This window comes from Papio anubis, chromosome 2 (genome assembly GCF_008728515.1).
Source record: "Papio anubis isolate 15944 chromosome 2, Panubis1.0, whole genome shotgun sequence".
Taxonomy (NCBI): domain Eukaryota; kingdom Metazoa; phylum Chordata; class Mammalia; order Primates; family Cercopithecidae; genus Papio; species Papio anubis.
In genome coordinates this window covers 123,030,287-123,045,561 of record NC_044977.1, presented here as the reverse complement: position 1 = coordinate 123,045,561, position 15,275 = coordinate 123,030,287, and the positions used below count along the sequence as shown (strand labels likewise).

Here is a 15,275-nt window from a genome sequence, read left to right as displayed (position 1 = left end):
ATGGACTGGAATATTCTTAGCTATCTGGTAGAATCTAAAAAAAGGTAGAGTGCCCTCAGAGGTGGCAAAGTCAGAAACTCAGTTTTGTAACTCCTGTTAAACCTATGTTTAGCTCCAGGGTGAGGAAGCCTTGGAAACTGAGGATTGTGTGAGTAAGAGCCCGGAATTAGGATCCAAGTAAATTAAGCATTAATCCCACATATGTCACTGTCTTGCTGTATGACTTCTGTTTCCTTAAATTTAAAATGGCAATAATACAGTATATTGCTTTACTCTGTAACACAGGGTTGTTTTCAGGATCAAATAATATCATGAATACAAGGCAATTAGAAAGTACACATTTCTCATGTAATTGCTAGACCTTTTCATTATTTACTAAGAAATTACTAATGGCTTCTAGGAATGCAATTTATTAAAAGCCATTTAAGTCTCCAATCAGAATTATTATTTAATTTGGGGATGGGAGGGTGAGGGGGTTAACGGTCAGGGCTTAGGCGGAACAGCAGCAAATACACTGACTACTCCATTACAAACTCTGCCACTTACAGTCATGTCTAGAGGGGGTTCATGGAGTGGGACTAAGGGAGGTCAAATTCCAAGATGGACTTGAAAAGACCTCAGGAGGAATTTGCCCTAAAGCAGTGGTTCTTAACCTTTTTCAGGTCACTGATGCTTTGAGGAACTGATTAACACTATGGCTTCTGTCTTGGAAAAAGACACATATACAAAATTGACATATAGTTTCAGGGTGTTCATGAACCACCCCCCCCAAGGATCCCACATTGAAAATGCCACCCTTAGGGAAGACAGGATCACAGGAAAAATATTCAGTGCGGTCTTAGGCAATGAGCTGGTGCTGGATAGGAGGCAGTTCTGAGAAGAACTAGAAGCCAACAGTAAAGACAAAGCTGACTTTCTTTCAAGTTCAGCCCCTACTCAAAATATTGTTACTGTGAGACTCTCAGATGAAGACGTCTTAGAGTGTCTTTACAAAGGGCCACATATGTACTCTCAAATACTACCATTATAGGTAACTAGTAGCTTCTGCTTCCCTGGACAGTTTCAACACAAGGGAGTATACTCTAGGCTCAGTCCACATGGACCCTACTCGAACTCAGAGCAAACGATATGAGAGAAAGAACAATATGTCTCTCTAAGAACGACATGGCACATTATCAATACATTACAGTACACACAGGGAGTTTTCCTCATTTTGGTTTTGGCAAAGAGAATAGAGAAGAGAATACATGTTAGGGAGAGGGTGACGGTGTCAATATGAATACCACCAAGAGCAGGAGTTCGCAGCAACTTAGAATGCCAGTGAATATCATGGCAGAAACCTGGCACCCATACACATAGCAATGGGGTAGGAAGAGAAACACTGGTTCTACAGAAATTCAACAACAACTTCTTACTGACAAGAGCAGAACAATCTTTAATTCTTGAATGAAATACAGCCTCAAACACATTTTGACAAAATATAATCTACCCACTTCCCAATCCAATCTCTCATAGAAATATGTTTTGGAAAGTACAATGGAAGTCAAATAAAAAGAATATTTTTCTCATGTATTCGTAATAACTAAACTATGTTTAGGTGAATGAAGACATACTATAACGTGGAATTATAACTTCAGAACACATTTAATGACCTTTCACAACATGTTCTTATATTCTACTTTTGACTTTATTAATAGCACAAAAGAATACTCATATATTGTAATTTTTTAAATGACTTTCAAAGTAGGAGTGAATGAACAAACTGAAATTACCAGTTACAATTAATGCTTTCTTTAAATCAAAAATATCTTGCTAAGACCAGTAAAAGTATCAAAAAAAAATCTCCTGTCAAATAAAAGAAAACTTCACCAAGGACTGCAGTCTATAAAGTCAAAAGGAACACGCTGCAGTGTATTCCTATCTACTTGCCAAAGACACGGTCTGCATATTATCAATGGGTTTTGAAACTCCCCAAAGACATGATGTCTCCCACGTGGGTATTTTCCTTAATGAGCTACCAACTGGGTTTATACTTCAGAGAGTCACGTGGATTTTTAATGTTCCCAGGTCAGACGGTTTAAACACCAGGTAATTTCCCTGTGAAGCTATAATTTTAAATGCCACTTCTTGCTAATATATTTCCAATTTAATGGTAAGTCACATCTTAGAATGTAGTAAAACACTTTTACAAAAGTATTGAGTCAGATAATCCAAGAAAATGATTTAGAACAGTGGTTGGTACCCAGCAAGTGCTCAATGAATGTTAGCTTATAACAACTTTGGGAATAATGATGTTCCCAACAATGACAATAATAATATTCAGATAACTATACTTACCTTATGGTAGGCCGCTACTAAGGCATCCCAAGGATCTCCACTATCTGTAATTCACAACCTCACTAAGGCCTTCCCTTGTGCTGAATTCGGCATGTGCTGAATGTAGAGATTCAAATCTAATGAAGATAATATGGTAGAAGTGATGGGATACCACTTCCAAGATTAGGTTATTAAAATACTTTCACTTTTATCTTCAGCGCTTACACTGTTTCTCAATCTCTTGGATTTCTTGCTGATATGGTTTGGCTCTGAGTTGTAATTTCCAGTGTTGGGGGAGGGGCCTGGTGGGAGGTGACTGGATCATCGGGGTGGATTTCCCCCTTGCTGTTCTCGTGATAGTGAGTGAGTTCTCACAAGAACTGATGGTTTAAAGGTGTATGGCACTTCCCCCTTCACCCTCTCTCTCCTGCTCCATCAGAGTAAGACATTACTCAGAGTAAGACAGAGTAAGGGCTTGCTTCCCCTTTGCCCTCCGCCATTATTGTAGGTTTCCTGAAGCCTCCCAGCCATGCTTCCTATACAGCCTGTGGAATTGTGAGCCAATTAAGCTTCTTTTCTTTATAAACTACCCAGTCTCAGGTAGTTCTTTCTAGCAATGTGAGAACACACTAATACACTTGCCCTGGGGGTAACCAGTTATGATATTGTGACATATTCCTGCGGTAGGCCCCAGATGAGTGTGATTGGAAATGGATTTTCTAAGGCCTATCAACAACCACCTGAGTGAATTTTGAAGCAGATCCTTCAATCCCAATCAAGTTTTAAAATGACTAAACACTGATCAGCAGCTTGACAGCAACCTTGTGAGTGACCATGGCAGAGTCGCCCAGTTGAGCCGATTCCTTTCCCACAGAAGTTGTAAGATAATGTTCATTGTTCTAAGACAGTTAAGTTTTGAGATAATTTGCTATGCAACATGATAACTAATACAGATTTTGAAGTGGGGTTCTGTCATAAAAATCTAAAGGCGCAAGTGGCTTTGGAACTGTGTAGTGAACCTTAAGAAAAGTATTAGTGAGAATGTGCCTCGAACACACCATACACAGAATTCTGGAATTCAAGAACGTTGATGGAAGGGCTTAAATGAAAGTGAGAAAATGTTTGTGGAAACTAAAAATTACGTAGTGGCTAAGGTTTAGCAATACCCACACTTAGATGTAGCTACATGACCAGCAGTCACTTACAGTTATATGGGAATTAAAAAAATAAAATGTGCCAGATGAACTGAGTTATCCAGTTAAGGCCATTTACCAGCAAAGTGCTGAAGACGTCACCTGGTTTCTTCTTACTGTCTTCATAGGAAACTATGACAAGAAAGAGATACATTGAGGGAAGGACCGCTAAACAAAAAGGAGGCAGGACTTGATTAGTTACAAAAATTCTTAGCTTCTCTAGACAGCAAATAATGCTGAAATTAAGAAACAGCTTTTAAGAAAAGATCAATTCCAAGACACAACCAGAAAACAATGGTCTAAAGACAAAAGCTGAGGATGTCTTATAAAATCGGTTTGTTAAAATCTTGGAAAGATCAAAAGTGGTATCTCAGAGTACTATTTAATCAGATCACAGGACCTCCTAAGGGTTCCTCAGATCCTCATAATGAGCCTTTGGGAAATTTAAGGGCATGCATTGTCTCTCCCTGATCTTGACACAAGCCCAAAGTAGAGAAGACTTATCTCCAGGAGATACATGAATGTGGCTTTTGTCTAATGGAGAAAATTCAAAGAAGTTTCACAGGAGACCCACAAACTTTTTGAGAAGATTATATCAGCAGGATCACTGCCTATTTGGGCCAAAAGGGTTAGAAGCACTACTAAATTTAAAAAGGCCACGGGTCCTTAAAATTCTACTGGTAGGAAGCAGGCTGGAAAAACCACTCAGCTGCAAACATATGCTACCTTTCACGAAAAAGGAAAGATGACTCAGAGTGGAACCAAGAACCAAACGGTACAGTCAAGAACCATGGAGAACTATTCCCAGGCTTTGAGACCTACTACAGGAGCAGTTGCCTCAACAGATTTCAAAATTCCTATGGACAGGTGACTCCTATTTTTCTCACATTTCTGCCTTTTTTTAACAGGAATATCTAGGTATTTTATGCCTGTCCTACCACTATATGTTGGCTGTGTTGAGGGCAGGTAATTTGACTCTGGTTTCACAGATCTACAGATAAAGAGGAAGCATACGTGAAGAATTATAGTTAAAGATTGTATGGATACCTAAGGGGCCTCACCCACACCTGGATCAAATTTGGATGGCATCTAGATTTTGAGCTGATGACCGTCTATACAGTAAAAAAAATTATTTTTCATATTTTAATAAAAGTGATGTTTGATATCAATACAATTTAACTTGTTTTATAGCATCCAAACCTCTAAATAAAATATAAAATACTTTAAAACATTTTCTGTTAAAAGATTGAGCTATTGATGCAGAAGGGCAAGGATCATAGATTTATAATATTAATATTATTTATTAATAATAAATCTCACTAACATAAAACTTGATAAACTTCTCTAAACCAAATTAATCAATTATCAACTGCCAAATTTTAATCTATGTTTATAATATTTATTTTAGAGCATCATAGCTATTATCAAGAGAACACATAAGCAACGTCAAAGCTGTCCTAAATATCTTGATTTGCAGATTTTGTTTTCTGTTTATAACAAAGATTCCAATTAAAGGAGCCATTTTAAATGAGATGTGAACTGGAAAATGAAATGTTTGACTCTCCTAAAATGATAATTTTTTTAAATTCATGCACTCTCAAAGAAAAGTAAAAATATCATTTCAATGTTCTATAATGCCTATCCTTCAGAATGACAGCACATCTTAATTTTCTATTCACTATCATATTGTGACATTTTATATATGAAAAATAGTTAAAGCAGTATTTTTTAAAATGTCATATGGCTATAGAGAGCAATTTATTTCATGCCCATATCCCTCCAGGCTATGAGCCTACATAGTAAAGCTTATCGGTGAAGGACAATGACTGACATGTCTTCTGCATATGCACTCACGGGCCAATAAAAACAAAGAACACAAATATACCATTCAGAAATACACAGCATTGTTTAAAAATAGCAATGCCCATTTCTCCTCACAGAGAAGAGGGTCCTGGTCTACAGAGATAGCACAGGGTAGTGAAGGGATATTATCTTGTACTGGGAGTCAGAATATGTGGGCTCTCAGTTTAGCTTAAGCCACCTGGTAAGTGACTTATCCACCTTAGAATTCAGTTAACTAACTATAAAATTCAGTGTCTGTATCCAATTTGATCAGTCAATGCATTCCTAAACTTCAGACATGCAGGCAAGTTCTTACCACACTCATGCAAAACCTGTACAGTTTTTTTGATTTTACCAAATATTCATTTAAATAAGCTTATTTTTCCTTAAAATAAACTTTAAACAGGAAACTTTTACACCACTACTTTATAAATGAAAAATCTGATTTACATAGCATTAATGATTGGTAATAGATTTAATTTAAAATTAAATACAATAATACAACAAAACAATTATTAAATTCTAGCTAAGTCTTTGGCTGCCTAACGTCTATTCTCTTTGGAAAAACAGAGAAGCAACTCTCTTGGAGAGAGATTCTGGCATCAAACTGAGAATTTCTCTATTACTTGTTAAGAAAGCATTGAAAGGAAATAAGTTTTTCATTATGTGATTCACTGTTATTTCAGGTAACATTTACATGCCACATAAAATCAACTCCAGTATCAACAAAAATAATCTTTCATACCAGCAGCAAATTTCTTGTACCCTGGAAATGCTGCATCAAATAGTACACCTGTTATTTTTTATTCTAAATTTTATCAGGAATCCCCATATGACCCACCTAACCTAGTTTCTTAAAACCATTAATACTGTCATGAGAGACACTAAAATAATTTTGAGGGCAATGATGCACCATGGAAAAAGTTACATTAGAGTTCTAAGCTTAGTTTCATTAGGCTAGATCTTGACACTGGGAAGTTAATTAGCCTCTGTAAGCCTCAGATTGCTCATTCAGATTAAAGTGCTAGTGTCACAGTTAAATGACATAATGCATGTAATAAGCTTAGCATTGAATATTGAGAACCCTAGGTACTCAATAAATGTTATGGATTAAAAATAACTTAATTTCTTCAAGTAAATTTTCAAAATTCTACCAAAATAAATTCACTCCAAAGGACAGTCACTAAAAAGAAAATATAGTTTATCATTTTTCTTTTATAATAAATCTATATGATACATAACTTTCACTTCAAAACAAAGCTATAAAACCCATAAACCATCTACTGGCAAAAGTAGCAAAACCACTTTGTCCTTAATGATAAAAGAAGAACCCCTGGCTGTCAAAATGAAAAACAACTCTTAGTTGCTATCATGTAAAGCATTTTCAGGGTTTTTTGGCCCCAAAAACGGCTCAAAAGGGTGCAAAAGACAGACTAAGAATATCTTAAATCAAAAAGTTTCAGCCAAGTAGGGTACACAGTGAAAGGAGCCACTTTTAGGCCAGCACTAATAACACTCTTACCTACTGGATGTAGTAAAGGCTGGGCAAAAAAAAAAAAAAAAAAAGCCCAATGTTAATTCAGCAACAGTAGTTCTGGTCACCTAATAAATGGTAGTAGTAATATTGTCTAGGACTCACACTAGTCACTTTAGGCGCACTATTTCTAAACCATACAAGTTTGCAAGTTAGACATTGTTATCCCAAATTCAAATACAAAGAGGGTGAAGTTCAGAGAGGTTACTTGCCCGCTCAAGGTCACCCTGCTGGTAAACGCCTGACTTGCACTGAAACCACATCTAATGCCCCAACCAGCTCTCCCATCACGATTTCCTGCTGCTTTTCTTTTAGGGCATAAAGGTGTGAACAAAACTCTTCCTCAGTACTTTGAAAAGTCACCAGGTGATATGTGTCCCCTTTTCTCTCCCTGCCCTCTTCTGGTTTCTCTCCAATCCTTTGCTCTTTGATTCACACCATATTTAGTCAGTATTCATTTCCCCAACTCCAATTCACTTATTCTTTCAGCCACCGTAATGTGGTCTTGTACCCCAGTCCTTCTGGAAACTGTCCTTCCTAAGATAAGAAAGAATAAAAATAAATCAAGGCAAGGCTTCCAATCTACTTGGAACTTAAACTAAAGCCTCCGAGATAACAAGCAATTCTCTTACACAGCAACCAATTATTTACCTGGACACCAGTACTCTCATTAGAGTTGGCATGTTACATATTACAGGGATGACTAAGGTGGGCACAATGTGTGAAATCGATTATAGATTCTGTGCAAATCATATATATTCAAAAGAATGCTTCACTGAATCAAAGTTTCAAAAGGTATTTGGAAGCTTTCATCTTTTTTATTCAGGGAATGAATTTACATACACATAAAAACTACTGAACTTTAGAGTATTTTTGTTCCATATTCTACAGAATCAAGCAAAAATGATAGTCTCTTCATTTAACTCTAAGTTGCACTTCAGTGAAGATGTCCATTTAACAGACAATGTCTACTTCATAAGTTCTAATGTTGCACTTGAAAATTAGTACACCTACCACACACTGCCCACACTTGTGGTCTAAATTGCTGAGGTCTATGAACCACTCTGTTGTATATATGCTTCCTCAATCATCCAAAATGCAAGCTACACCCTTCTAAGCATTGCACATCAGCTAACACTATTGATCCTCATGATAACCTTTTGTAAGTACTATTATCCTGATTATTACGTATGAAGAGACTGAGTCACCGAAAGGTTAAATAACTTGCCCATGACCACACAACTAGTAAAATAAGACAGCAGGAAATCAAATTCAAGTGCTCTGACGCCTCAGCCTGTATCCACTACATCTCACTGCCCACAATATCACCATATATATGCACATTAATAGGCCAAGAATAAGTACTACATAGGTATAAACTATTTATTGAGCACCTACTATACGCCAGGCACCAGATGCTGGAGATGAAGGAATAAAAAAAAAAAAAAAGCCTGGTTCTGTACTGAAGGAGATGTTTCTCTCTCTCTCTCTCTCTTTTTTTTTTTTTTTTTTTTTGAAAGAGTCTTGCTCTGCTGCTCAGGCTGGAGTGCAGTGGTGTGACTGGGCTCACTGCAACCTCTGTCTCCCAGGTTCAAGCAATTTTCATGCCTCAGCTTTCTGAGTAGCTGGGATTATAAGCATGTGCCACCACACCTGGCTAATTTTTGTATTTTTAGTAGAGATGAGGTTTAGCCATGTTGGCCAGGCTGGTCTCAAACTCCTGACCTCAAGTGATCCACCCGCCTCAGCCTCCCAAAGTGCTGGGATTACAGGCAAGAGCCAGGGTGCCTGGCCAACATTTCCTTTTTAAAAGTAGATTTAGAGAAGGTTGAAAGCAAAGAAATAACCAATGACAAGATGTATTCATGCTTAGGCCAGTGGGCCATCCTAAGTGTTAGAGGAGCCCAACGCAAAAAACACTAACTTAAATAACAAATGTTTGCACACCAAAAGAAACGACAGAGTAAACAGACAGCCTACAAAATAGGAAAAAATATCTGCAAAGTATCCATCTGACAAAGGGCTAATATCGAGAATCTACAAGGAACACAAGCAGCTTGACAAGAAAAATAAAATTAAAAACCGGGCAGAGGACATGAAAAGACATTTTTAATAGGAAGCTAGACAAGAAGACAACAAACAGAAAAAAATGCTCAACATCACTAAGTATGAGAGAAACGCAAATTAAAATCACAACGAGATACCATCTGACACTAGTCAGAATGGCTTTTATTAAAAAGTCAAAAAACAACAAATGTTGGCAAAGATGCAAAGAAACGGGAATGCTTATACACTGTTGGTGGGAATGCAAATTAGTACAACCTTTCTGGAAAACAGTATCAGGATTTCTCAAAGAACTAAAAATAGAGCTACCATTCAGTCCAGCAATCCCAATACTAGGTATATACCCAAAGGGATATAAATAATTATACAAAAAAGATACCTGCACTTGTATGTTTATTGCAGCACTATTCACAATAGCAAAGATATGGCATCAACCTAAACATCCATCAACAGAGAACTGGTAAAGAAAATGTGGTATATATACACCATGGAATACTACTCAGCCATAACAAGGAATAAGTCATATCTTTTGTAGCAACATGGATGGACCTGGAGGCCATTATCCTAAGGGAAATAACTCAGAAAAAGAAAAGTCGAAGACAGCATGTTTTCATTTACAAGTAGGAGCTATACAATGGGCATACATGGACATAGAGAGTGGAACTGGAGACTACAAAAGGTGGGAGGCTAGCAGGGGGGTGAGAGTTGGAAATTTTCCTGTGGGGTAAACATGTTCATTCTTTGGGTGCACTGAAAGCCCAGACTTCACCACAACTCAATATATGCATGTAAGAAATCCACACTTGTAACTCTGCACTTCTACGGGTCCACATTTGTGACCTTTTTTTAAATTTTAAATAGTTGTAACATATTCATCTGGAATAGGAACATATAAACCTGACAAAAACTTTTTCTTCATAGTTTCTCCTTATCCCTGTAAGTCCAAAAGCATTGCAATACTGTGTTTTAGGAATGTCGGGCTCTTTGCCTCTATGCTAAAAGCCTTTTGTAAAAATTTAAATAGTTATATCTCTCTCCCAGATCTTACAGCACATAATTATTACCTTAGCAGTCACACCCTCTCCTAATCTGATAAGATCCAGAACACAGTTAATCAGTAACCCTAGTCCAAGTTTAAATTGCCAAGGAAGGTCCTTTCTTCTGAGTAAGGTACACTGGATGTCTGCATATTCCTGGATGTTCATTTAAGGTACAATAAAAGAAGGTGGTTAGCTACATAAACAAATTCGGCCAATTTCAAAATTTTTACTCATGACAAACCTGGCAAGAGAAGAAGGGATAAAACAGCTTACCTCAAAAGGGATTCTGATAACAGTTAATTTTTAATGAGCAGTACCTACTATATGCCAAGTACATTCTAAGAGCTCTACAGTCTATCACCTTCATTAATCCTCACAATACCTCTATAAAATAGGTTATTCTAATCTCCATTTTATAAATAAGAAAAACGTGGAGGTTCACACAAAAGGTTTTAGAAGTAGAATTTGAATTACAGTCTAGAAACCAATCTGCTTTAAATCACATGCTCAGATAAAAAAATTCAAGTGTCTCTGGGGTCAAACAAGTAAAGTAAATGCACGGAGTGGCTCAGTTTTAAGATTATAGAGGTGTGGCTCTCAACCTTGGCTGCACACAGGAATCACCAGGGGAGCTTTAAAGACTATTGAAGCCTGGGTTCCACCCCCCATAGACTGTTACTTAATTGGTCTGGGAGCCACCAGGTGATACTAATGGGCAGTCTAGACTGAGAAACACTGCTTATAGATACAGACAATGGAGCATGGCTCACTTGAAAGCAGTTTAAAAAAATTAAAGGTTATATAAACACTGTGCTGTCCAAAGATTGTTATTACCTTTGCCACCAGTATGTGACCTCTGCCCTACTCCTCAGTATAATTAAGGTATGGGAGATAAATAGATGACTGATTGCTAAGAGGGAGAGATAAACAGGCAGATATAGATATTTTTAAAGTGGAAGGGGTTTGCCTAGTCTTTGACCTTTCTGCATGCCATCCCCGCCATCTTCTATTTATGGGGCTCTTCTATAATAAAACTTGTAACTTGGGGTTACAAGTAACACACTTTCAAAGGAATCTATGAAGTATAATGTATTCTTAAATTGAAGGTGACCTAAATATGCTCACTTAACAAATGCACATCACCAGGTTATAGGACCAAACTACTGAAATTTTGAGTCATTTCTAAAAAGACCACTCTTTGTAAAGTAATTAATTCTGATCTGAATCCAAGGCAGGTCATGCAATCCCACCTAACTAAACAAGTATTAAGACTGGAGAGCCTGATGTCCTAAAAGCCCCTCTATGCAGGTGGCACATGGTGCTGTTGAGTAAAATGTCATTTGTCTTGGAAAAGGGAAGCAAAAGTTGTTGCATACCATCAGAAAATGTTCATTGAATGGCCTACACATGCGAAATCCAAAATAAATGCTACAGAAGTCAAAAGTGAATCCACAAAAAACAAAAACAAACAAAAAAACTGTAGCCTGCTTGCGAAAAAATTCTGAATGCATAATCATACTGCAAGTTTTGCAGCACCATAATTAAAGAGGAAATGACAAAAGAATAAATTAAGAAATGAACTTTGAAGCCATTTATTCAAATTAGTAGAACATTTCCATCTGCTGCAAAACAAAAGTTGTACATTTTAATGATCCTGTATTACCATTTACCACCTCTTTTCCCCACTACCACCACCACCACCAAAAAAAGAAAGGGCAAATTAGAACAGAAATTTCTAAAATTTCAAAATGAAATACTGCAAATAAAGGCCATTATTCAGAAATCAGGGCCTTAGTCAACAATGTCCATCATAGGCCGTTGAGGCAAAGGAGCTACTTGAACAAAATATTTTCTTGTTGTTTTATTTGGCTTTCAAAAAGCAAAGACACAGAAGCAAAGTCTCAGAAAGACAAAAGTGCCTGGGATGAACTTACTCACCACAGTTTCGAATAATTTTTGTTTGTTGTTTGAATAAACACGCATTGATTCCCCTAATGAGTGTCAGGCACAGTGTGGTGCTGGGGAGGTAATGGTGAAAATGACAGCCTTTGCCCTCTTGGGACTCCTAAGAGACCAAGGCACACACAACCTCATATAATCCACCATACATGGCCCTTCCAGCCATGTTTACGAAAATCCAGTACTGTTGTACTATTAGACAGCAAATTTTTCCCTTGGTCTAACATCATGGAACTTCACAGGGAAGCTACTGATATCTTCTAAATAAATAAGTAAACAAATATCCATATTCTCATACCAACAATAACTCATGGGTAAATTTCAATGAGTTTAAAGAAATTTTTTTGAACCTAAGAGTGTATCAAAACGGGTTTTACTTTTGAACCAAGACCAGTCATGTATTTTCATTGCCTGTGGCTATGCAGCCTCAGTAAGCTAAAAATACTTTTCTTTCTTCTAAGCTGGGAAGAGCAAGTAAGTTCAAGCAATCAGATGTGTATCATTTTCTCTCATCTTAAATTTTTTACTAGAAAACACTTAGAATAACTGAAGCAAGGAAGAAGCATCTGTTTTATATCTGCACACACATACACAGAAACATCCCTCTAGCTTGCATCTATCTACCTAGCAATATTAAATAAGCTATATTTGCATCATCAGCAAAGGCTGCCAACATTTCACTGCTTACAGCTATTCATTATTTTTTGGTTGGGGAGAAAGTTGCATAAGTATTGAAAACTAACCACAAGTAAAAGCTTGCAAAAAAAAAATATGTATAGGATACATCCTTAACAAGACGACATGGTGCCGACTTTGAGGTAATGTTTCTGAATTTACATTAAAAGTAAATTATGTTTGTGAAAATTACACTAAATCAGATTCTAAAATAGAAGGACACAAACTTTAAGTTCTTCTACAGGTCTTGCTCAAGTTGGGTTTGCTGTGCATGGCAAAGTGAAAACCTGTGTTTCTCCTCTGACTTCCCAAGCTAACTGTAAAATACATACATGCAGCTCTGTGATAAAGTAAAAGCTACTGAGGAAGACAAGCAAATCTTTTTTGAAAGAAACTACTGCAGGATGGTGAATGGTATATAGTGTGGACTTTTCCCACACATCCAGCATCTCTGAAAACATCCTATTAAATTAAAAGAATAAGAAATAAGAAACTAGCAGGTCCAGATCTAGGTTCCATTCGACTGGGCCATGACTTTAAGCTGCTGGATCATGACTTAATTTTCCCTTGAAAAACAAAACAGTGTGAGAAATCTCTGCCAAACTCTCCATGTTTTAAGCAACTGACAAAGTCAACAAGAAAGCAAATACTTAGAATCGACGGAACAATGCTCCTTAGAGCAGGGCTGGCAGAAGCGGCGGAGGGCTCCTAGTTTCGCTGGGCCTTTGACAAGCCCTCGGGTAAAGGACTCTCTGCACCCGCCCACCAAACGCCCAGCGGGACGATGGGCTGGTGCTACCAAGTTCAAACCTAATCGCTGGGAGGAAGAAGCGGGAGGGTGAGAATGTCATCTCCCCTGACACTCTGGGGCCGGCAGTCCTGAAAAGCTCTTCTCTGACGTCCGTGAAGGTCAGAGGTGGCAACCACAGTGCCAAGAGCTCCCCAAAGCCACTTTTCCTGCCCGGGTGGAGGCGCGGGGCAAAGTTGGCCACCGACTGCGCGCGTCCCGTTAGCCGTACCTTGTAACTGGGCGGAGAGGGACTCCTGGTGCTGCTGGTACTTTAGCGCCACCGCCTCGGCTTTCCGCAGCTGCGTCTGCAGCTCGTAGTAGAGCATCGCGCCGTAGAGAAAGCCGAACACCACGGTCAGCAGCAGCAGTGTCTGGAAAATCCGCTTCTGCTTTCGGGAGCACATCCCGTTTCCCATAGTCCCGCCTGGACCCAACGCCGCGGCCGCCCCCGCCGTCTCCTCCCCTTGGTCCGAGCGAGCGTCTCAGCAGCGGCCGCCGCAGGAGGTGGCCAGACGCAGCATGAGGAGGAGATGCCAGACACAAAAGCCGGCCCGGAGGGGAAGTGGCGCCCGCTCAGCCCCCGCGCGTCGCGGGGCGCGCAGCCATCGACGCCGCCCGGGCAGCTGCAGCCAAACTTCTGCGACGCTCGTTCTCCGCGAATGCCCGGGGCCGGGAGGGGGCCCTCCGCATACTTCAGAGCCGGCTGCCTTCGCGCCTGTCCCCAGATGCCTCCTGCCGTTTTTCCTCCTTCCCACTTTTTGGCCCCGCTGCCCCCGGGCAGCTCTTGGAGTCCCGCCCTGGCAGCTCCCCGCCCCCTCGCGGCGGCTTCCACTGCACGACTTTGTTGCCACCTAAGGGAGGGGGTGCGCGCCCAACAAAGGGACCATGACTCCGGGCCGCGCCCCGGCGCGGCCTGCCCAATGGGTGGAAGGGTGGGGGCCAGCTGCCTCGGCTGGTTTTGGGGACGGCAGAGCGGTGTCACTGACGGGTCGGCTGGAGCCTCTGCCGCGCCGCCACCTCCCGCCCAACTTACGTGTCACCCACGGCCCCGCTATTCTGGCCAACGGGATTCCGGGAGGAAGTCCCACTCGGGCTCCTTGCTCATTGGGCCCGTCCGAGCTGCCGCTCCCTCCCTTCGGGAAGGCAGTGCCGGGCTCGATTGGACGCCCGCTTTGTCCGTCCGACCCCAGGGCCGCGCCTTCCCTCCCAGTGCCGGGGCAGGAGAGGGGCTCTTTGGGCAGCGCTGCCGCCTGGCGCCGGGGTGCGCCCACGTGGAGTCGGAGAGGGTGGGAAGACGCAGGCGGAAGGGCGGGGAGCTTTGGGTGGGCGGGGGACTTGTCCGGGCCTGAGTCTGGGTGAGGTTCGGTGAACACGTGTGTGTGTGTGTGTGTGTGTGTATTTGAGTATGTGTGTTTGTGATCCAGTTCTCGGAACGCACGTGGAGAGCGTAGTAAAATGTATGTATGAACGAAAGAATGGATGGCAGTAACTGTGTGCACTCTGCTGAATACAGTTTCTTTCCCTGTCCAATAAACAGATGCGGCAGACACATGGGATAGCTACATAGCACAATCCCGGTAGTCAAACCAGAGATGCTGTGTCGACTGCCTTACCCCATCCAGTATATTAGCCTAGATGTGTGTGTGCCCACAGATGGCCCGGCAGGAGTCGGGAGACTTGAAGCACGCTAGACTTAATGTTCAGTTGTCCACGTGGTCTGGGGAAATCAGCTTGCCATTGGCAGAAAGGAAAGAAATGATCTCACATTTCTCCTCTAGCTGCAAATAGAATAATTTAAAAACAAATCGTACAGACTGAAATGAGTATCCATTCATTTTGTCATATATATTTGTTTTATTGGT

At 40.2% G+C, this 15,275-nt stretch overlaps 1 protein-coding gene across 6 annotated transcripts in view; it reads right to left on the bottom strand.

Moving 5' to 3' along the window:
* Nucleotides 1–14,514, bottom strand: part of GOLIM4 (golgi integral membrane protein 4) — a 79,519-nt gene extending 65,005 nt beyond the window's left edge. For all 6 annotated transcript variants that reach the window (XM_009201399.3, XM_003894862.4, XM_017955729.2 and 3 more), the window contains exon 1: nucleotides 13,643–14,514. In XM_009201399.3, the coding sequence (XP_009199663.1) occupies nucleotides 13,643–13,829 (187 nt within the window). In that variant the 5' untranslated portion in view covers nucleotides 13,830–14,514. The remainder of the gene's footprint in view (nucleotides 1–13,642) is intronic.
* Nucleotides 14,515–15,275: the final 761 nt, after the last annotated feature.